We start from the raw sequence: 23363 nt of genomic DNA, 5'->3' as shown, positions 1-23363 counted from the left end.
GTTTAAAAAAATTGAGAACGCCGCCAGTTGTGAAGTGAGGGCAGTGATTAAATTCCTCAATGCAAGAAACGTTCGCCCATGTGATATTCATCGCCAATTAAAGGAGGTGTATGGAGACAATGTAATGGACGAGTCGTCTGTTCGGCGGTGGTGTCGCAACTTCAACATGGGGAGGGGGAACACACACGACGATGAGCGTTCGGGGAGACCGTCTGTCATTACAGACCAACTGGTGAGCTCAGTTGACGAATTCGTGAGGAACGATCGGCGCGTCACAATTGATGACATCTGTGAGCATTTTCCCAATGTTTCTCGAACAATTGTTCATGAAATTGTTAAACACCATCTGCATTATGCAAAAATTTGTGCAAGATGGGTCCCTCGCGTATCTCAATGAGCTGGCGGCGAAGGACTATGCAGCAGGAATACAGAAACTTGTCACACGTTATGACAAATGCCTTAATTTGCTTGGAGATTATGTTGAGAAGTAGTTTAAAGTATCCTCTTTCAAATAAAATTTTTTATGTTTGTTAATATTTACTTTTGTGTCTTTATTTCACGAACGGGTACTACTTTCCGGATGACCCTCGTATTATAAAAAGGGTATTGAGGATCGCAGGGAAAAGTTTATAGAGCTGAAAGGAGATTATGTTGAAAAATAAATTATTTTTTTCAAAATCTTTGTTTTTTTCTTTGTTGGATCGGGTACTTCTGGGACCACCCTCGTATCTGCTGATTAATATGTATTCTTTGTGTTTAAACGTCGCCTGTCCTTTTCGTTCACATAATTTTCTGTCAAAATTGTTGAGAAATTAATTTGAAAATGTGAAGAAAATGTCAAAATGCAGTGAGGTAGCCGCGTAGGTAGAGAGGTCGGCAGGTGACCTGATAGTCTTTGGGGTCAAAATTCCCGAATGACGTCCTTGTAAGACACCATCTGAAATCCAAGTGATGTGACCGGAACTTGGTGGGAAACCAACTGATATGGATTGGTCACTGTGTTACAATGAGGCATAACCCGAATGGGATATCAATAAATAAATGCTCTTTCCTCAAGATGTCATCACTACGACACAGGTTTACTGATGTTATCGCAAATCCATCCGGAAAACCGTTCAATAAAAAATATGGACTTTTGAAAGGAAAATAACAAAAACCGAATTAAAAGTTAAGAAGAAAGTCTCCGTTGTCTGGATGATTGATTTCACCTGTCTTTATACTCCTTTTGCCGTGAATTTAGAGTGGGTGACATGTTGGATTTTTGCCCATTGTTTTCACATGCTCTTTCTCTGTCTGTGTGTGTCTGCTTTTAGTTTTCCCATTCGCACACGGCGTTTGGAAACTGGAAAAGTGCGCAGGGGAAAGTTATTGGCATCAATAAGGCTCTTGTTGATCTCCATTTCTATTCTCATCCAAATGGTGCCCTGCAAGATACCTCTAGGGTGGTGTGTGGCAGTGGATGGCATTCGATGTGCGCGTTTGTAAAATGTTTTTATAAGTTACATAATACCATTGTTGAACAAAAAGACCGTTAATAAAACAGCTTCACGTACCCTACGGTATCTGTAAGTTTCAACTTTGTCATCTGAAGAAATCCCTGAGTGCTTTCCTATGAAGTTGCGATTGAAATGCGCCAATAGGTCTCACTTTTCGAATTCGCCATTAGGGGGGGGGAGGTGGGTTCCTTTTACGGGTTGTACCCTGCGACATTTTGTTTGATCGCCGTGTCAATGTTTCCTCGTCTTGGAGTGAGCGGGAGTGTTTTTTATTCCAGTCCAGCCGATTGAGCCATTGTTTCTCTTTGCAGGCTTCGAGCACTGGCACCAGGTCACGCAGTGCGACCCCCGACTCCCTCGACCTCGATTACTGCGAGGGTGACACGAGGGGCAGTGGCGGGAGGAACGGCACCGACTCCGGCGACCAGGCAACCGCCTCCTCCGCATCTTCCCTCTCGTAAGTAGTAGTGCCATTGCGTGGGTCATCGGTCGCTGGCTCCGGACGACCCCAGTTATTATTCCGAAATGCTGGTTTCAGTGTCCCGTCTCAAGCCCTAGCTCAATGGCACTTAGTTATACCTGGCCGCATTATAGTTTGCGTTTCTGTGGCATCCGAGTGATGGAGTATAGTTTTTAACCTGGTGGGCCCGCACCAACAGAAGTGTTCTGGAGTCGTCGAAAGCGCCTTTTCTCCTCGTGGGTGACGGGGTGGGATTGCTTATTTTTCCACTTTCCGCATTTAACTTTTTCACTCTTATCCAGCCATCCAAATACATTTAATCGCAATCTGTTCTCGTGGGGAGGGGTCTAACGCAAAGTCTTGAAGGGCTAATATGACATGAAGTGAACAAAGAAGACGGTATCTTAGTTGCATATTTTTAGTGATAAAATTCCTCTATTCACACGCATAACTTTGACTGTGCCGACCAGTTTTATTACGAAAAAAAATGACTGACTTTAATGTTTTAAATTCTTATTCTTCTGGTTCAAGTGATGTAATGCTTATTTTAAGAAATATCTTGCAAACGCATTGTGGGGTACGTCATTGAACGAAAACTGCTGAAAAACATTTTCATGGCGAATTACGTCAATGGTGGACTTCGACCTCCCGAATGTACACGTGCGATTAAGACATGGTTGAACGTAATTCAAGTTCAAGCAGGCGGAAAACCAAGAGAAGGTGAAATATCCGCGTATCAGCTTGAAATAATTTTGAAAGAATGAATGCATGGGAATGATTTGGCAAAACTCACGGTTGACGTCCCAATGACGTTAGTGAAATTATTATTATTTCATTATTATTATTACTATTACTATAAGCAAACCTTGAAGATATTATGCTATTGAAAGTTGGAATCGATAGGTAAACGGTTACATTAAGGCATAGCTCAAGAATTAAAGCACGTTTAAAAGTTTAAAGTTAATGTTGATTGCACTGTCTCATTAGCGGAAATAATATATGTGTATGAAAACTTCTTTGAATAGGTTAAATAATATTTTTTTCTGTCTCGGCCATACAGCAGCTGCGTCTACACCAACTTAAAAATACATTCATATTTTAGTCATTAAAATATGAGAAAATTCTTAAAATGGTAACGCGTGATAATGGATTAACTATACTTTTGCCCTCTTCTCGAAAAAAATAAATAACATAAGGGTTTATTTCCTGTAAATTGTGTAACTCCAATGGATGATACCTCGTTTAAGAATTTTGCCGACATGCGGTGAATTGCAGTAATGCCGTCAGCGACAGTAACTATTCCTGACTGGCATATTTGCTCCTGTTTGCTCTTTAACCCCTTCCTCCTCGATTCCACTTCCGCGCGCGCAGTCACAGGTCTCCCTTCCCTTCTCGGGAGCCCAACGCTTTATTTCCGTAGTCCAAATTGCCGGGTCAGCTAACTCATGCTTATGTGACAGAACTGAGAAACTCTCGGTGGGCAGAAACCTCTCTTCGTCCGCGAGTCCGCGTATGCCCGAGGTATTTGTTTCCTCCACCGGTCAAAGTCCAATGGTCCATTCGTCCGGCGGTGGCACGTGGCGCCGGTCGGGCGTTTGTTCTATTCCGCTCTGATGACCCGGTTGATGGTGGCCTCCGCTCCCTCAAATCGTCGACATTGAGAAATCGACGAGCAATGCATGTGTCCTATTCGAGCATCCGCGCCTGTAAAAAAATCACCGAAGTGCGAGAGTTTTTTTAGAACTCGAAAAATATTATGTCTCTCTTTTGAGTCGGTTGACATAAGCGTGTTCGTTTAGGACCCGCCTAGTTTCCGGAGAGATTCCGCTAAGTTTTTTGCCGACGAAATTAAACGGTATCGTGTGAAAGTGACGTGGGGAATGGGTCACCAATCGCTGCAACGAACTAAACGAATCAACTCATTTGAATAAAATTAAACATCAATTAGAAATCCACCTCTGATAAGAACAATATCGCGGAGACAGTGATCCGGTACGTAGATGTGTTCATTTCTTTATCCATGCTTTCGATAATGAAATCAACGTAAAATCTGAAATTAACACGAAATCCAGCCTTGTTGAACTTTCAAGGATAATGTTGTGAACATTTTTGTGGCGATGTTGAAATCTCCAAAAAAATAATGCGATAGTAAAAAAATGTTAATTGAAAAAAATGTTTGGCCCTACATAGGGACTCGTCGTAGAGCCCTGCACCTCTGAGGGTGAGCATTCTATGGCAACCGGGTGGGCTTGGGGAGGGTGCTCTTGTTTCAGACCTCTCCCCTATTCCCCATCGCCATTCTCCTCGAGGGATTATAATACATCTCATTTGAATTGCTTCCCTTTAAAATAGCATGGACATACGGAGTATTTACCCAAAAAAGTAATAATTCATCGGTGCTATTTTGAGCTCAAGTGACGGATTTCTATTGCACAGAATTCGATAGTTAGCTATTGGAAAGTATCATGGATTACCATTTGAAACGTTTTCTCATTTGATGTTTGTTCATTTGAAAAAATTATGCTTGCAGAGTATGTAAAATGAGTCAATTTTCATAATAAATTGGTGATTTATATTTGCTAAACGAGCAAAAAATTAATTTTTTTCACATTTTTGCATTACTTTTCTTCGAAGCAAAATACCGAAAATATTCTATGTTATAAAGCCTTCAGTCCTAGGTTTATGGTGGGCAGTTTTCTTATTGATTGTATAAATTTAATGTAAAATTAATCTCATGCTAAACAGGGAATCAACAGTTTTATACTTGTATGTGTTATCTTATTTCAACATCTTTTCAAATAAAAAAATAAAACATGGTGGAAATATATGAATACAGTCTAAGATAGTTCTGAATAATATTTTCATAAAAAAAACTGTAGTTAAACTCCAAGATTATTACATTTCTCCTTTACTTCACGTGTTTTTTTTAATAGAGCCTGATTGTTTTCATTTCAAATTTAGACATTCTAAATAAAGGCAGGAATCTTAAGAGCAAGATTAGTTTTCAATAACTAAATGCCCTTTTTAACTGTTTTGAGCTTTTGTCATTTGATTATCACTTCAGAGATGTCATTCCTCATGTGCTACATGTTAATTCACAAATGGAAACGAAATCAGATCTTTTTGTGAAGGATTCTTGTGTTGTTTAAACTTAGTATTTTATGAAAAACAAAATAGTCAAGACCGTAAACCCATTTGGCAGTAGATTTGTTTAAAGGAGATGGGTAAAAACAAAGTTACAAGCAAGGGGAAAGATAGGGAACACACACTAGGTCACTTGGGTGTGTTTGGGAAACAGTTACCCACGTATATCTCAATCACACAAAAAGTAAGTAAAATTAATGAGTGACAAAACAAAGGGTAAAAAAGAAACTTGACACTTCCACAATAAAGATTTAATATTTCGTGACCATGGTTTCGATTCTGCGCATCATCATCAGGAGGTGATGGTCGTGTGAAATATTAAATCTTTATTGAGGAAGTGTCAAGTTTCTTTTCTACAATCACAATGAAGGAATTCCCCATAGTTAAACCTGAAACTGTTATGTTTAATAGAACAAACTTACAACTGCTCTTATTCCTCATACCGTGTACCACAACCACTTGATATTCCTTAACATACCCTAGTGATCGAGTGGCTGTAAGCTTGTTTCACCCTTCTTTATGTTTGCATTGTTTGTGTGTAATTGTAGTATACGGGCCACTGTTTACCAAACACATCCGAGTGACCTAGTGTGTGTTCCCTATCTTTCCTCTTGCATATAAGTTTGTTTTAATGCCCCATCCCCTTTACAACCCAGTGCCAATCAAGTTCACAGTCCATTTCGTATTCAGTTGCTTAAACATGACCGTAGGTACGTTCATTTTATATTTACATTGGTATTTTATGTATTAATAATGCTCTAAAGAAAATGAATATCCTTAAAAGTAGAAAGTGTGGTGTTTGTTGATATCTTCAAAAATTTCTTATGCCCCAATTTTAATTGAAACCCCATGAATTAACACGTTAAACTGTCTCTCCACTTGAGATTCCACAAATTATTACTAATCGCAGATTAGATTTATTCTATCTTCAGTCTCACAGCTCTTAGTCATAGAAATGAACTCTCTTCATTTAATTAATGTGGACTTCTAGCTTAAGGATGCGTAACTAAGAAACCCAATGGCTTTGATTTGTTTGGAGCTTTCTAATCATTGCAGTATAGTACCTCTAACTCTTACCCTTATTGGTAAGCACTCCCAAGTCTTACCCTTTATTTTTACATCTTAATCTAACCTCATCGTGAAGGTGTTGAGTGTTGGGTCCCCAGCCATTATGTTAATTATTAGCATTGGTGTCATTTCATTATTGATAAGTTCAAATTGCTGTATGTTCTCCTCTAATTGGTCCTGGATTGTGCGAGGAAAGAAGGATTCCTTACACATCAATACTGTTTGGCCACCGATTTCCCCCCTCTGGTTCATCCTCCCGATGTATTGTGGGGCTCAAGTTGTTCCCTCTTGTGTTGGGTTTGATCTTCAAATGACTTGTGTCCATAATTATCACCAAGGTTTACTGTGGTTGCTGGGCAGTAAACCATGGAGAAGGTTAAATCCCACTAACCCCACCAATCTCCACTTTGCAGCGATGGTGCATCATCCCCAGCCTCTCCTCCGGTCCCACGCTTTGTTCAGGTCTTCCACCCACCCCCGCCCCATTTCCTGCCTCGACCTCATGCCCGCCACCCCCTTTCCGCCCTCCCCCCATCCCACCCCCGCATCCTCCCCAAGGACCCAGTCAGGAGGGTGAACAGCTTGGGCCACGATCGCTTCTTATTGTCGGCCAACAGTACTTCTCCGTCGTCATCACCACCTTCTGCGCAGAACCTTTTCCGGAGGAGTCAGTGGGCCGATGGGGTCGTCGCAAATGACAGTGGTAAGTTTTTCATGGTTATTCTGTGTCATTTCATAACTTTCTGTTTGTTAGTTGCTCTCCAGTGAAGCTTGTTCAGGGGTGTAGAGTTTGACCTATATTTTCTGAAGAAAGAGCTAGAAAGGTTCCCTTGCAAGACCATGACTTTGAAGGCATAGCATTAGTGAACCCTTTTTTTTCCTTTGCTTCTGTGTCATGGGGAAGGCTGGGCATGTAGGAATGAAGGTATGTGAGGAATTGATTGAATCAGTTAAAGTTGGCTGGCTAGTTAGCCAAGGCATTAGGTTCATTGCTGCATTCATTTTAGAATCAGTATGGTAATGGACATGACATGAGAGTTAATCATAAGGAAATGCAAAGGATTAAAGATGGAGGGCATTCATTTGTGTGTATACAATTCTTCAGGTATTCTGGATGAAAATCGGCAAACCAGTAGGAGGTTGAGGGATGGATTGCCATGGCTCAGGAAGTATTTTTGAGATTTATTTATGTAAGAAGTGGAGGGAGTTGATGATGGAGGCTTTAATTAGAGAAGTAATGAATAGATTAGTGAACAATTAGTTATGAAATGCAGTTTTATGGAGCTCTATCACTGGAGCTTCAACGAAACGTTGCCATTGAAGAAAGACATTAAGTGTAGATTGGATGCTTTGGAGATGCAGATGTGAAGAATAGAAAAAAAATTAAATGGATGGAATTGGAATTGCAGGAAGTTGGAATTGGAATTGCAGTGTTTGTGTGATAGAAAGGTTGTTGGGAGAGAAATTTGAAGAAAACAGGAGAAGTAGTTACTGGAGAAAATGGGAGGCAATGGCATGTTGAAAGCTGTGCTGAAGGAGAGAACCTCAGGTTAGGGAGGTTGGGCGGACTTTAGTGCTGAAGTGCAAATAGGATATTAATGTAACATGCTGAGGTTTTGATTCATTGGAGATTGTTTTCTTTCTTAAGCCTGAAATGCAAATGGAAATAACAATTAACCGTTTTAATATGTCTCCCACCCATTTGATCTATTTTTGGTAATATTTTGTGAAATGTGGTACAAATATAAATTATCCATTTTGAGTGTGCTTTCATGAAATCATGAATTTGATCCGTACAGATGGCGTTCAAATGGTAGGCTATCAGCGAATTGGGACGTTGCATCTGCCACGGCATCGGGAGAGGCGCAGTGGGAGTGATCCATCTTCCCCAACGCCCATATCGTCATCACCAATATCCTCGTCGTCGTACTTGGTGAAGAAGAGTGTGGACTACTCGCCTTCTCAAAGGTGACTATGCCTTGCATGGAGTGGTACTTACTCATAATTAGTTCTAAATGCATATTTTTTGTTGGACTGCATTTCCCATCTGGTTCAGATATCCAACATGCATTTATAAAGTTTTTTTTTTCAAAATACTTGCTAGTAATTGATGACTCTGTACTGTAGTTATAAATTTGAGATCGCTTGAACAATACCATTCACTCATAATGTACATTCGCTGCGTCCTTTAATCAAAAAGAAAAGTTTTATTTAAGTTGTGTCATTAGTGTATTTATTGTGACTTTTGAAGTTGTAACACATTTTAATTACATTAAAGACAGTTTATCCATTGCAACAATTTCAGAGTGTAAAAATCATTCGCTCTGACTGGGATACGAACCCAGATCCCTCAATATCCGGTCGAGTGCTTTAGCCACTTAAGCTACCGAGGCGTCCTCTTTAACTCTGAAATTTTTTTTTTTACACTCTGAAATTGTTGCATTGAAATGCAAATTAGCAGATGACTCCGTTAAAAGTTACTGTTGCGGCATCTCCCGCAGTTTCTTTGGAAAGACAGTTTATACTTATTAATTTCTCCAGACAATGTTATGGCAACATCTGACTGTATCTGTGCATTATAAATACATTTTCAAGGTAAATGACAGAGAGAGTTAGAATGTACTGAACTCAAACTAAAGGTGGCTACAGGAAATATCAATATGATTTTAGATTTTAATGCAACAATTTCAGAGCGTAAAAATCATTCGCCTTGACTGGGACTCGAACCCAGATCCCTCAATATCCGGTCGAGTGCTTTAGCCACTTAAGCTACCGAGGCGTCCTCTTAAACTCTGAAATTTTGGGGCTTTTTTTTAAAGGAACTAGATGTTATGACGAAATACCGTACATACAATGTCACATGCATTCGTAGTCGTGCGCGAGGCGCCACTGTCCACGAGGTTAAAGCCAACTTTAAACACGTATGGTGTTTTCCCTTTGACAAATTCCAAAGAAACTGCGGGAGATGCCGCAACAGTAACTTTTAACGGAGTCATCCGCTAATGTGCATTTTAATGCAACAATTTCAGAGCGTAAAAATCATTCGCCTTGACTGGGACTCGAACCCAGATCCCTCAATATCCGGTCGAGTGCTTTAGCCACTTAAGCTACCGAGGCGTCCTCTTAAACTCTGAAATTTTGGGGCTTTTTTTTTAAAGGAACTAGATGTTATGACGAAATACCGTACATACAATGTCACATGCATTCGCATTCGAAAAAAAAGCCCCAAAATTTCAGAGTTTAAGAGGACGCCTCGGTATCTTAAGTGGCTAAAGCACTCGACCGGATATTGAGGGATCTGGGTTCGAGTCCCAGTCAAGGCGAATGATTTTTACGCTCTGAAATTGTTGCATTAAAATGCACATTAGCGGATGACTCCGTTAAAAGTTACTGTTGTGGCATCTCCCGCAGTTTCTTTGGAAAATGATTTTAGATTATATTAGTGACAGAGCATCAGCGTCAACTTTTTTAAGATTGGTTACTTTGGGAAATAATGTGCCCTAAATCCCATAATTTGTGTGTTTAGCTACTATTATGGACTCATTTCATGTTTAACTTTTTAGAATTAAAATTCTTGAGTAAGTATTGATAGAAATGTAATGCAATTGTTAATTATTCAAAACTGAAGACCAAGAATTTTTCTGCTCACTTCCTGGAAGTTGTATAGTACTCATATCTCTTTTACTTTCCTTTCAGGGGTGAGGAAGGAAATGGAGGTGCTTTGCATTTTCCCTTGAGAAGGTCAGCATCCCAAGGGCTTCAAGGGATAAGGACGGAGAGGTGGCAGTTGGGAGTTGCTCCTGGTGGCCTCAGCAGTTCAGCTGGGGGTGAAGAGGTGATTAGTTATTTTGCAATTCGAATTCTTTCAAGTTGACTTACATGTTTCATTTTTGCTATGGTTTATTTAAGATTAATCTTCACATATCTAAACCTATTTATCAGTGAAAAAATTACTGAAAATTGTTTCCTTTATTTAATGTAGATGCGCAAGTCATCATTTTTAAGATTTGGGCGTTTTTCTTTAAAAGATCTAAAAGTTCCAGAAGTTAATCTAGTGACTCCCCAACTGTGATTCATGAATTAAATGGTGCAATTTCAAATGATCTCAGCTGAGGCATTGCAAAATATTCAAAGGAAAGAGAACAATATCATCTTAAAAAATCCACTTTTTATTTTTGAAGTACAATTTTTACAAATCTTTACAGGGTTATTTTATAGTGTTAGTGTTTTAATCTGGAATATTAATTGAAATTGCCATAAATGACTTGTGATTTTTAACATCTTCATTATTTCACCTAAGTGTGTGTGTTTCTCACGGATGATTTAAGTAAATGTTTCTAAGTTAATTATTAAGGGGAATTATTCAATTATGTTTATGAATCCCTGTGCTTTTTCCACAAAAGCTTCATTGTCCAACTGAAAGCTATTCTTTTTCAATCAATTTACAGAATCATGTCGATTGTGCCCACTTATTTGTTGTCATTATAATGAGAGCTTATCAAGAATGCCTTCACTTTTATGAAATCATCAAGAGTGCATCCATGACTGGAAATGCGTGCAATATTGTGGTCTATTACCTTATGGTAGATGTTTCCAAATTGGTGCATTCCCTGACTCTTCTTGCATCCCCTCCCCTTCTCCTCTTGCCAGTGGGCCTGGGCATCTCCGTGGGCTTGGGGGCCTGGTTCGGAGGGGCCGTCTAACGAGGAGTCATCGGGTCGGACATGGGTCTGGTCCTTGGGAGACGAGGATGTTGCACGCCTGCGACCACTTGCTCTCCTGGAGGCCACCGCCCTCCTCGATGAGTACGGTGTCACGCCATACCGCAAAGGGAATGCCAAAGGGCGCCGGAAGAAACAGAAACATCGAAAAGATGGTAAGTTTTTCAAACTTCAACTTTACAGCAGTGTCAGTCAAATGTTACCATGAGATGGATTTTCCCTGAAAAATAAAAAAGACTCTTCCTAATGTCTTTGTTGTGCATGAATTTCATTTTATATGCTCTTAGTCCATCAGTAGCTCTCAGTACGAGATAGTCAAAATACTGGTCAGTCCACTGACTTTTTTCTTTATGATTAACATCTCAAGGTCTGATGTTTAAACTAAGCATTGAAAATAGTTGCGTTATTACTTTTAGAGGGATTATAGTGGAAATCAAAGAAATCCTTCCAAAAATAATATTCCCTTTTGGCAAAAATCGGAAGTCCTATCTAATAGCGGTGTTATTCAATTTGCTTTTTATTGCCATCTCACCTGTAAAGCTTATGACTAATCATAACGTCTATTTGTTTTTATGTGGATTTAAATTATGAGTGCCAATTTCCAAGGTTTTCTTTAAGAAGTTGTGGCAAATTTCTGAATGTTATACTGCATTCCTCATTTATGCATGTACAGATCATTTATGTCCTGTATGTCAGTTGGACAACATGTATTTTACATTTTGATTCCTCATGATATGGATGGCACTGACCTTATTCCTCTTCAACAGAGAATCATGCTGTTTTTGGTGTTCCACTTTCAACTTTGCTGGAGAGGGACAGAGAGCTAACAGGGGAGGATATCAAAGTGCCACTCAGTTTGCAGAAGGTATTTACTGAGAACCAATGGAGGGAATCCATTCAATTCCCTCTCCCCACTTACCCCCAAGCAGCAATACACAATGTCATTAAACCCCTCTCTTTCTCTCCTTACGGAAAGTTGCCCTCTGAACTTTGTTACCCAGTTTTGTCCTTTATCAATAATGTTCACGTTGCTCGCAAAAATTTGTGGGCGGTTGATTTCCTTAGCTTTCCCCTTCCTATTTCTCCACTGCTCTCACCCTAATTATTCCTCCACCCTCCCTGCGTTGTGAGACTCAGTGCCATAGTAGCGACAGCTATGCTATGAGCACCTCTCAACAATCTGTATTGTGTTTTGCACAAGTATCGAGAAAAATGAGGATACTCAATAATTTTTTTATTTCTATTTCGTGAATTCTTTCCAGGTTTTCACTTTTCTTTGTCAGTGACAAATAGGCCATTAAATCCATCGTTTTTATTTGCATCTATTTTTAAATTTAAGGAAATGTGTAATCCATTGCGAAGTGATTTGACCTTTTAGAGGATGGTCACTGTGTATGGCGGGTGTGTCACCGGCCACGGTGAAGTGATTTGTGTTGGAATGGAACAGGAGCAGCAATAGGCAAGAACCTGAAAGGGTAGTTGAAAGTATGGGCTTTAATATCATATGAAATAAGATTATGCCACCCATCACTGAATGGTGAAGGAATTCAAGTGCAGTAGAAAGGGATCAAATGTCTATTTATTTATTTGTTATTTATATAACATATTTAATGAATTGAAATGAAATTATTGACTTTGTAATTCCACACACTTAATTTTAGACCCAGGTTTCGATGTTGAATGCCATCTTCAGGTGATGACTTTCAACGTAGAAACCTGGGTCGTGTTTTTAAATAAAGTGTGTGGAATTTGCATTGTCAATAATTTCATTTCAAAATGTTATGCAAATTCCATAAAGTCATGCCGAAGGTAACACATTTAAAATAGTTTTTAATGGAACTAGATTGAGACTATATAGTCCCTTCTTTTACCTCACCCCTTGACATTACATTGATGACAATTACAAGATTAGGTAAAGGATGGCGATTAAAGCAAACTACAATTACAGTCCAATATACTCCATGCTGACTGATTTGTGTTGGAAAAATAAATTGAATGACAGATCATAGATATTGACTTTGTATTATCTTTTGATATACCTTTCAGTGCTTTAGAATTAATAGAATGTGGCCGAATAGAATATTGTGGTAAAGTCCATTTTACAGTCTTAACTAACAAACCTATTTTACTGAATGACTGTTTTAGAAATTTAATATATTGGATTGTCCTTTCCTTTCAAAACGTAACTTTACTTAAAAGTTTTCCGAAAATCATTTTGAATGGTATGATGTGTAAAAGCTTTTGTGTTTTTTTTGTGCCATTATTATATGTTGTTAGCCATGTAAATATCGAAGTTTCTTAATTCTCTCTCAATTACTCGTTCACCTTGACGTCCAAATCATTCACAGAGGCATTTGGAAATACTTTCTCCATTCATCAGGCTAATTTCTGTTTAGGTGGACATCTTTCGGTTAATTCATTAATTTAAATTTCTATTTGATTGCATATTTCATTTTTTAAATACTTACGTATTATTGATGTTTAGTCAAAAATAAAGTAAATTAATGCTAAAATTCCTGATGATTATGATTCTCCACAGCTCATTGGCCATTTAGAGCATGGCGTGTGCGAACAAGGTATTCTGCGCGTGGCGGGACACAATGCCAAGGTGGAGGGTGCCAAACAGAGGCTTGACCAGGAGGTCTACCGATCAGAGTCTTACGCTTCTTGGAATGCTGCTGTGGACTCAATCCTGGGTGCTTGTTCTGTTCATGACTTATCGGCATTGCTGAAACGGTTCATGAGGGATCTACCTGAGCCACTGCTAACCCTGGATTTAGTGGAAACCTTTTACAGGTGTCATGGTGAGGACCTCTTCACTATAAATTCAAAGGTTGACGTTTTGACACTGTGCCATCTGCCTAATGTAATATTTCTGTTTCAAAAACGGAAAGGTTGAGTGTAAGATTGTATATATCAAACAGTAAGTAAATGAGTTTTCCTGTTTCAAAAATAGAAATGTGTTAAGCGTCTATCCCCAGTTTTGGTCTAAGATATACTGATGTTATACAGGATGCAGCGCTTTAATCGGGACAAACATGAGTTTCCTCACCGGTTCAGTGAAACCTTCCCCAGACTTCTACAAAGCATTATACCTAGCCACAATATCATAAACAGTTGATCTGGGGTAGCCAAAGCATCAAACTATTTCACGCCCAGTGCAAACACTATTGATAATAGCAGCTCTTCGATTGCACTCCGCTCTTGTACGTAACATCTTGGCCATTTTGAGGTTATGACTGTTTGCTAGATACCTATACCTTTCAAAAATGCCGATCGTGACCTCCAGTAAAACTATGATATGGCAGGAAATTCAAATTGAAATTTGTCCAGATTTAAGCGCCGCACCCTGTATACATGAACACTGTGCGAGATGATGAAGTTTAGTATAATATTCTTGTTTTACACATTTCATTAGCAATTATTCTATGGACTCAGGATTCAGTTTTGTGATCAAAATAAAATGTTTGCTTTTTCCTGGATTTGGTCACAGATCGTACACCACAAAGGTATACAATATGGTGGGGTATACATATCCACCTTTGTGGTATTGGTGCATATATAGGTAAAGCAAGCATGTATGTATGCATGGTATGATACTCTTAAGAATCACTTGTCATTTTGAAATGATTAAAATTTCCTCCAACCTTGAAAATTCAGCAAATTTTTCCCAAAATCGTTTGTTTGCTTTGTTCTGAATCTGCATTTTTCACAAGCTCAGGAGCATTAAAAAAAGCCCAATACGTAGAACAAATTCAATGACTTGTTCCAAATAACATCCTGGCATTAATATTGCTGATTCCTCTTCTTGCAGTCCTTCCGGAAAAGAATGGTGAGAGGGCCAAGGCACTGAATGCATTGGCACTCATGTTGCCACCTGCCAATCGGGACTCCCTTAGGGTCATTCTATCCTTCCTGGAGCGGGTTTCAAACCACGAGGCATCAAATCGCATGTCGACTCACAATGTTGCCATGGTAATGGCACCCAACCTCTTCCCTCCGAGGCACGTCGACCTAATCCAGAAGGGCAGCAACCAAGGAGCCAATTCCGCCTTGGAAACCCAGGTGATACATATTATTTATTTTTTCTCTTAGATAAATGTTAAGGTTAATGTAATTTTTTAAGTAATGATTAATTCTGGCATGGTTAAAAAATATTAATTAAATATTCAGCCTTGCAGGAGAGACATAATTGTTTGAAACGTCTCATATAATAATTGAGAGGAGAAGAATTTTGCTGTCTGATGCATTCCCTTTTCAATGAACATTGCCTCATATCCCTACATCATCATAACGATGGTACTGAAACTTAGCTTGCATTTTGCATGAAAAATATGCTCGTAAAAATATAATTCATGTCTACTGTTGTAACTAATTGTGTTCAAAATATCTAGCATGCATATTTTGCATATCTATATGCATGGAGATAGCATGATTCATAAAAGTCGGGTGTCCAGAGGACAGTAATGAAAAGAGCTGAGACAGTTTTCATTCTGAGTATGTAAAGTAAGGGTCATATTCATTCTTCCTCACCCCCCCCCCCTTTTCACGTCCAGATTCAAATGCCATTCTACACGCCAAGGCCCTACTGTATCTGTTTAAATGACTCTAATTTGTATGTCGTGTCATAGTGTTTAGCATTTGATATTGTGCCATCATAGAAATATCTTAGTGTCACTTTCAAATTGGTTTCCACCCGATATTCACATTCAAATAGTGAAGAATCGATGACCCATCGAGCCTTAAACATATCATTTTATCCATGCCAAAGGTGGAATTTGCCGCTGTTACATGCCGCCTAACGGAGGCCTTGATTTCATCTGGAGATAATCTATGGCTGGTGCCAGCTGAGTTGTTGGCTGGCATTCGTCGACAATGCATTGCAGAGAAAGCACGCCTGCTTCAAAAGGAAAACAATCGACCAGTAAGTCAGTTGTCTGATGCAAACATGAGATTTTTATCTGACTCTGCTAAATATGAAAAAAGTGCACTCTTTTGTGTAGATGAAGAAAATTCAGATGTAACTAAAAGTGTTCATCCGTTACGTATTCACCTGATAACTCTCTCATGCTTTTGTCAGATGAAAAAACTTCTTGGGAGGCGAAATGCGGTGAATGACGGCAAGGATAATGGTGAAGATGTGAATTCACCCGATGGGACATTACACATCAGTGCTCCACAGCTGGGGATAACAGAGTTCACTCTGAAGCCATTCGATGTCACCACCGCAGGAGATGTAGTGTTGAGGTAAAGAAAAAACTACTCAGTACTCCTCTGAGTACTAAATAGAAAACAGAGTATTTGAGTGTCATATCCTTTTAATTAATATTTTGTTTCTAGTTCAAAATGTTTCATTGTATGCACATTCTACTGTTCAGAATTCTGGATTAACTATCTGCTACTGTATTACCTCGTCAAGGTATGGTCAAATTTAATCGACCATGGTTGCAATCGTAATCTGACCATCATTAAAGAAAGAATGGGGAAAACCATATGCATTATTACTGTATATTTAGCTATATTATTATTGGTATAATCTGGTTATTTATTATGTAAATGGGGATACTTTTCTTTGTAATCTTTTCTTCTCTTTGTGGAGTTATTAATAATGGTTTGTCTGTTATTTGTTTCATTCTTAAAGGGTGATGGAAGAGGCATTCAGACAAAGGAAGAGCAATGACTGTATCAGCCTTGTTTTGAAGAGTCGAGAAGGGAGGAGAGGGACATCGTCACATCCATTGATAGAGAGGTTTGCTGCAAACATAGTTGCAGGTCTTCCGTCGGATGTGAGCAACTTGTGCCCCTACTTGAAGCAAGTCGGAAGGGGCAGTGAGTCACCGACGGCGACTGATGCCCTTATATCTCATTCACTTTATGAAGTTGGAGGAAATCTTAGTAAGTTTCCAAAGAAAACATGTTCTTGCTGTGCGTTTGGATTGTTTTAGAGATTTAGAGATTTGAAAAGAAGGGAGAATATTTTATTATTCATAAATATGAATGTTGACTGAAGCGAGTATCTCCAGGCTAAGACCTGATATCAAACCAGTTATACACCTAGATTTCATAGTTAAGTCGTCTGTCTTTAAAATTTTTGGTAACTGCAGACTGGGGATGGTTTTCACAGTTTTGAAGATTTCAAGGGTGGAAATGGTTTGTCCATTTGTAAAGAGCTATTTGCGGACGATGGCAATTCATTTTTGCACATCTCTGCATAGCTTACTGATGGCAGTGACTAATAATCTTGACCATCAGGAGTGCCATTTTCAAATAACCCCTGAATGGCAAGGGTTATACTTACAGTTTGGAGAGGTTAGTAGTCTGCAATGTGATTCTGGGTAACTGGCAATAATCATCCACTGTCGATCTGTTTCCCATTGCTCAGCATGCAGCCTCTATGGACTGAGTGAGGCATTGGCAATTCACTATTTCCATTATTTGTTGGTTATTCAAGGGCCTCGTAACCTATGAGATATTTTAGGGAGGTGATATTGATATTGTGCAATGATATTGAGGAGTGGGAGCCCTCACTATCACCTCCAAACTTGTCCTGTTTCAACATCAGCAATGATTTTTCTGACATGTATTTAATCAATTCAAAGCCATCAATAATCCAAGAATGGTTTGGATAACTTTCATCATGTTTGCTAAGAGTAATTTTCTGTAACCAGTAATTCATGAAGTGGTGGCTTAATTTTTCTCAGCTCTTTGATCTACATAACAAGACACATAGATTGCCTGCAAACTAGTTCATAATATTTCATTGCTTGCACATTCTGCTGTTCAGAATTTGGGATGAACTATCTGCTAATGTATTTTTTCATCTTTCATTCTTACCAAGTATCAGTATTGTAAATCTTCCAACACTTAGTATTACTTCACATTAGTTTGGCCACATTTGGAATACCTGTGTAATTATATTGAATATATACTCCCTTCAGAAAATTTTAATTAAGGAATTATATGAAATTGAAACAATTGATCACTGATTTTTTTAGAAATTTATAAAAGCAAAAGTAAATTTTTCTTGGCCATCAGTGAAAGTACAATTTTAGTCCCTCTAGTGTAGGGTAGCGCAACCATATGTAATTAGTACTTTTAGAGAGGTGGAGGATGCTCAAATTTGCTTCTGGATTGAGAGGGATTGCTGAGAACGTACTCTCCGTCATAAGATTAAATTACTTGGATAACATATGGGAAACGAACTTCCATGCAGATAAATTTAAATAGTTGCTCCTCTGTCAGACAATTGAATGATCACAAGAGAAATAAGATTCAACATCGCGACATTTGTAATAAAAATATATCTCTGTATACCATCTGCAATTCTCATATAAATACTTCATGAAATAAAGTAAAAAAAAATGCTCAAAAATGACTAATTTCAAATTGTGTAGGTCTCTGTGCTTATGGCAAGGACCATTTTTATTATTATTCCTTATAATTGCCCAGAGATCTCAAGACAAAAATGCCAGGTGGGTGGTGTATGTGCATGAAATAAGGCACGTCAAATAGGAGCGAAGACACAGGCTCAATTAAGATGCATAAAAAGAAATGTTGCTCACAGTTACATAATATTTGGCAAAAACCCATGAAAATTGACTGTAACATGCACATGAAATATCAAATTCAGAAAAATCATTGATCACCAACACGAATCAGACCATGACCATTGTTATAAACTCAAAGTATGAACTTACTGGTCGTGAATATTGTTGAGATATTCGTCAACTGAGTAGAATATATTACGCTGTAGATAGAGTTTTCACTTATGCCAGAATGCAGTAGTTCCCTTAGTATCCTTTATACTATAGGTTATTTGTTTTATAATCTGATGCCCATTTCATTGGGTCCTAATTTCAATGCTTTAGTTCTTATATTCCCATAATGGATGTCATTCCTTCCTCTGGTGTAATAATGATGATAGGCAGAGTTGAGGGAATAGTTGCCAATGTTATCATTATATAGAGAATTAAAAACATAATGCAGATGCACGGGAGTGGTAGTAAATTCAATTCATGGAAAATAGTCCTTGATGGAGCGTCGTGAGGTTTCCTGATCATGATTCTAATAGCTTTCTTTTGCATTTTAAAGATGTTTTAATATATAGCAGCCGATCCCCATGGTATAATACTGTAGGACTATCATTCTGGACTAATGGCAGTAATATTCAAGTGTTATTGTGACCTGATGTTTGCAAATCCCTCAACATGGTCATACTTAGGTTGCAAAAAAGAACATTTTTATTTATGCTTACATTTTTTTATGTTTCAGCTTGCATACATGCTAGTATTATGTTTATTATTGAAACTTTCCAAAACTCTGTTTTAAGTAAATAATAATGGAATGTATTGGATCCTTTTAAATTTTCTCTCTTTTTTTTTTTTAGACTTTAGACAGCTGGAGCACAATGTTAGTTTAGTGGCAGTTTTGAAGCAGAACCCAGGTGTGCATTGGGTCGTGTGTTGCCATCACCAAAGGGAGAATGATGTGAACAATCTGGTGCATTCGATGCCATCACCTGCTGTCAGTATTTCTCATTCTGAGAAGCAAAATGGCAACTTACCTCACGAGAACCAAAGATACTTTTAGTGTCCAAAAGGTGGGCTTGAGTGGCAGTGTCTGTGGCGTCACAAAAGCCATCTTCTGACTAAAAAACTATTTTCTTTAAAATACAGCATGTTAATACAATGGTGCTTCAAGACTCTTCTTTGGTCACAGTGAAGAATGTGCTTAGTGAGAAATGCTTATGCCAAAGGGTGATGAAAACGTGTGGTTGAGTGGTGGTGATTTTGCGAGAGACTTTTTATGACAGCTGTCAACTTGATCTTTTTCGGTGCATTGATATGTTCGTTGATTTGTTAAGGACTACATGGATATCTATATGAAATTATTTATGTTCATATGTGTTAGACTGTGTCCTTGATTGAAGAAAGTCAATTTTGAGAGTTCAACAAATTCTTATACCTCATATAGCTCAATGTGCATGGAATTTGTTGGCTCTTGTTGGTAAGTAGGATTGTTGATGAGTACTGTCACAAGGGCTTCAATTGCGTGGAATGAATCTGCCCCCTCCGCCCCCCCATCCCCCAAGAATACAAAGAAGTGATTGTTAAAGATGAAGTGTTATGTTTTAAGCTACATTTTCCAATTGTTTAAATCAGTGTTCAAAATATTAGTTTCCTTTAATATTGTACAGTTAAATGTTGTGCTATCTTTGTACCTACCTGATTCAGTTGAATCAATGTCGTCAACATTTGATTAAGCATTTCTAAGCTTACATCTGGCTCTAAATATTTGTGGGGTTGTTACCGACCCTAATTGACAAGTGTTGAGCATTTTGTGTGTGGATAGCTGTAGGACTACCACATGTGTTCAGGTCATGGGCCCAACATAGTCCCTGTCCATTTCTCCACTGCGTGATAATAGTGCAGTTATGTTTGCATTTTAAGGCAGTGTAGAAATGCAGTAACGAAGAGCTGATTTGGGACACATTGATTATTTTGTAATTTTGTTTTGCCACGTCCGAGTAATATAGTATTACATGTTATGTAATATCATGGTATGTATTAATTTATGAATTTGATACATTTGTAAAAAGTCACAGTTTTTTCTTGTAAGAAATGTTTCTTTCCTTAATATGTCTTCTTTAAAATCTGGTCATTTGCAGGTATCTGCATATTTGCGTGTTATTATAAGGCGTCATATTTTTTTTTGGTATATGTAAATACTAAAAAAATATTTCTAATGAACTTTCATCAATATTGTGAATGAATTATTTGTTACTTACTGTACATGTTCAGAATACTTACAAATATAATGCCTACTTTGTTTTTATTGTTATTTATTGGTCTCGCATCTGTCATGTGTTACACGAATGTACTTATTCATAGTGAACCTCTTGTAATAGATAACCATTTTTTTTTTAAGAAAAACTGTTACTCAAATCCGAAAACATCACACATGATTTGTAGCTCTTTCTGATCCAGCCTATTTATAATTAAAAATTAATACTCTGTAAATTAAAAACACATTGGTTCAAAAGGGAATACCTAACAGTCAGTTTTGCAGTGCACTTGCCCGCTACGCAAAAGGCTGTGTGTGTCAGTCTTGGGTGTCATTTTGCCATCATGATGTCAGAGCTCTTGTTAAAGTGGGTGCAGGTGCCAAACATTGGAATCCAACAAAGTCAAAAACATAATGTAATGGTAACATATCTATTTTTTAAATGATTAGGAATGGATGCAGGGAATTTTTATGTCTGTATTTGTTCACTGAGTAATGCATGTTGTGGTGTGGCTGGAAATAATATTAGTTTGGCCGGTGCCAGGAATACTAATTAATCACACTTAAAGTGTTGGTATAATCAGGGGATTTAATCCGTGTGCTATTTATGACAGACCAAGGTCAACGTTGTTAGAAATATGCTATGTGGCACGTCGTGCACAAGAGGGATGGACGCTCGGTTGGAGTCGTGACGTGACTGCCTTCCGCATGGGTCATGGTGCCTTCCTCATGGGTCGTACCCAAGGTAGCATCTAGCGGCACATCCTGGAATTCCACAAACAAATGACGAGTGAAATCCACCACATCATTAAGAGCAGAAGGCATGAACCACGACAAATGGTAATTCAGGGGCCTGAAAGGAAGAGTTGTGATCATAGAAATGTTTAACATAGACGACTATGGCTTAAACAAAATAATTTTGTTTGTCTCTCTTGAGGCTGGGTATTTATGAAGGCACCTTCAGTGGTAGCTGGAAGGGTTTGCTTTCTGTGGTGAAGCTAGGGTTTCTGGCTGGGCAGCCCCTGAAAGAGAAGCTGGGCAAAGCACGTGCATGTATATCATATGCAGGAAATGGGAGTCCTCTGAAGATGTGGTGGTTGAGCCAATCTCCCTTGAGGAGAAAACTCTGCCTAAAAATCCTGATCTTCTTGAGTTGTGAGTTCTGCAGTGTGAAAGCACCTTACCTCGGTGAAAGAAACCCATGCTGAAATTCCTGAGGGAAGAAAACAGACATCGACTTTGGCTAAACCAAATGACTTTGATTTGTGGACCATGGAACATGTAAGGCTGAAGAGGAAAAATTGATGGAATAGTGTAAGAAATGGAGACCCTTAAAATGGATATGTTATGATGGAAACAAAAAAGAAAGGCTGAGGACAAGAACGCTGCCTATTTTGAAGCAGAGTGGAGAAAAACAGAAAGCAAAACTGAAGCTGCTGTCAAGGTGTAAAGGAAATGGAAACAAGGAATAATCAGCTGGAAGTGAGTGAATGAGAGGACAATGAGACAAAATATGAGTGTTGATGTTAGGTGCCCACTGAACTTGAGGTTATAGATGATGATGATGTTTTAGTTTTAAAGAAGAGAGAATTTTAAAAGGGCTTAGGATAACTATCAGGTGATTGCCCAGATGTATACGAGTTGATTATAATTGGTTACTTAAATGGACAGGAGGAAATGGGAGTTGTTGGCCCTTGTTGACAAGATATAGGATATGATAATGGTAGGAGGTTGATAGAGTTCTGCCAGACTCATGAATATATCGTTATGAATGTACGTACAATTCAAACATAAAGAAATGTTTATGCTTATATACAGGATACGGCAAAATAACTTCCTTTTTTATAAATCAGAAAAGGAATTTTTTTCACCGCACCCTGCATATAAAAGGGTGGCGTAGTAGTCCAGTGGTTAGAGTGCTGAGCTACTTAACCAGAAGGCTTTTGATTCCCGGTGATGACTCGGGGGGGCATCCTAAGCTTCACCTGAATTGTGTAATATTTTGGGTGTCAGAACTTACTGAGAAAGCACAGATGTCTCATGGGAAGGAGCAGACCTCCTTATCCTGATGTGTGAATTTCACATGTTGGGTTTAGTGTTAGGTGAGCTCTACCCTCTCCTATCAAATGAACATTTGGATTGATAACTGTGGTACATTTAGTGGACTCAGCAAGGAACTTTAAGTAAGGTATAGATTATCACTGTAACTGTGAAAAAAAGTTTGATATAATTACAATATGTTAGAGTTTAGAGTTGAACTTCAAAATAATGGAAAACTTATCTATAGAACTTGTAACAAAAGTGTAAGGAAACTAATTGAAAATTTATGGAAAAGGCATGTAGAGAAAGAGACCATTCATTATTATACAGGAGTAGTGCAGATGCATGGAGATGGGTTAGAAAGATGAGTAGGTATTATGATCCTGCTGAAATCCTGAAAAATGGCTAGGTAAATTATTATTATTGCTTTTTATTTGCCCAGAGATCACAATACAAAAATACCAGGTGGGTGGTGTATGTGCATGATATAAGGCACATCAAAAGAAGCAAAGACACAGGCTCAATTAAGATACATAAAAGAAATGATGCTCATAGTTACATAAATGTTTGGCACAAACCCATGAACGTTGGCTGTAGCGTGCACATGCAATATCAAATTCAGAAAAATCATTGATCATCATCCTGAATCAG

General features: G+C 38.4%; 1 protein-coding gene across 6 annotated transcripts in view; it reads left to right on the top strand.

Moving 5' to 3' along the window:
* Window positions 1–20681, top strand: part of LOC139688373 (rho GTPase-activating protein conundrum-like) — a 221268-nt gene extending 200587 nt beyond the window's left edge. For 4 of the 6 annotated variants that reach the window (XM_071585912.1, XM_071585909.1, XM_071585910.1 and 1 more), the window contains 12 exons: window positions 1808–1953; window positions 6582–6871; window positions 7968–8136; window positions 9865–10003; window positions 10819–11044; window positions 11657–11754; window positions 13429–13693; window positions 14704–14954; window positions 15661–15813; window positions 15970–16136; window positions 16531–16784; window positions 19276–20680. In XM_071585912.1, the coding sequence (XP_071442013.1) occupies window positions 1808–1953; window positions 6582–6871; window positions 7968–8136; window positions 9865–10003; window positions 10819–11044; window positions 11657–11754; window positions 13429–13693; window positions 14704–14954; window positions 15661–15813; window positions 15970–16136; window positions 16531–16784; window positions 19276–19478 (2361 nt within the window). In that variant the 3' untranslated portion in view covers window positions 19479–20680. Of the gene's footprint in view, window positions 1–1807; window positions 1954–6581; window positions 6872–7967; window positions 8137–9864; window positions 10004–10818; window positions 11045–11656; window positions 11755–13428; window positions 13694–14703; window positions 14955–15660; window positions 15814–15969; window positions 16137–16530; window positions 16785–19275 lie in introns of all 6 variants that reach the window. The other 2 variants (XM_071585907.1, XM_071585908.1) reach the window with 1 other exon arrangement.
* Window positions 20682–23363: the final 2682 nt, after the last annotated feature.

Source organism: Hetaerina americana, unplaced genomic scaffold, assembly GCF_022747635.1.
Source record: "Hetaerina americana unplaced genomic scaffold, ioHetAmer1.1.p SCAF_2, whole genome shotgun sequence".
NCBI lineage: Eukaryota > Metazoa > Arthropoda > Insecta > Odonata > Calopterygidae > Hetaerina > Hetaerina americana.
Note: the sequence above shows the minus strand (reverse complement) of the source record. Positions and strands in the feature narration are given on the sequence as shown.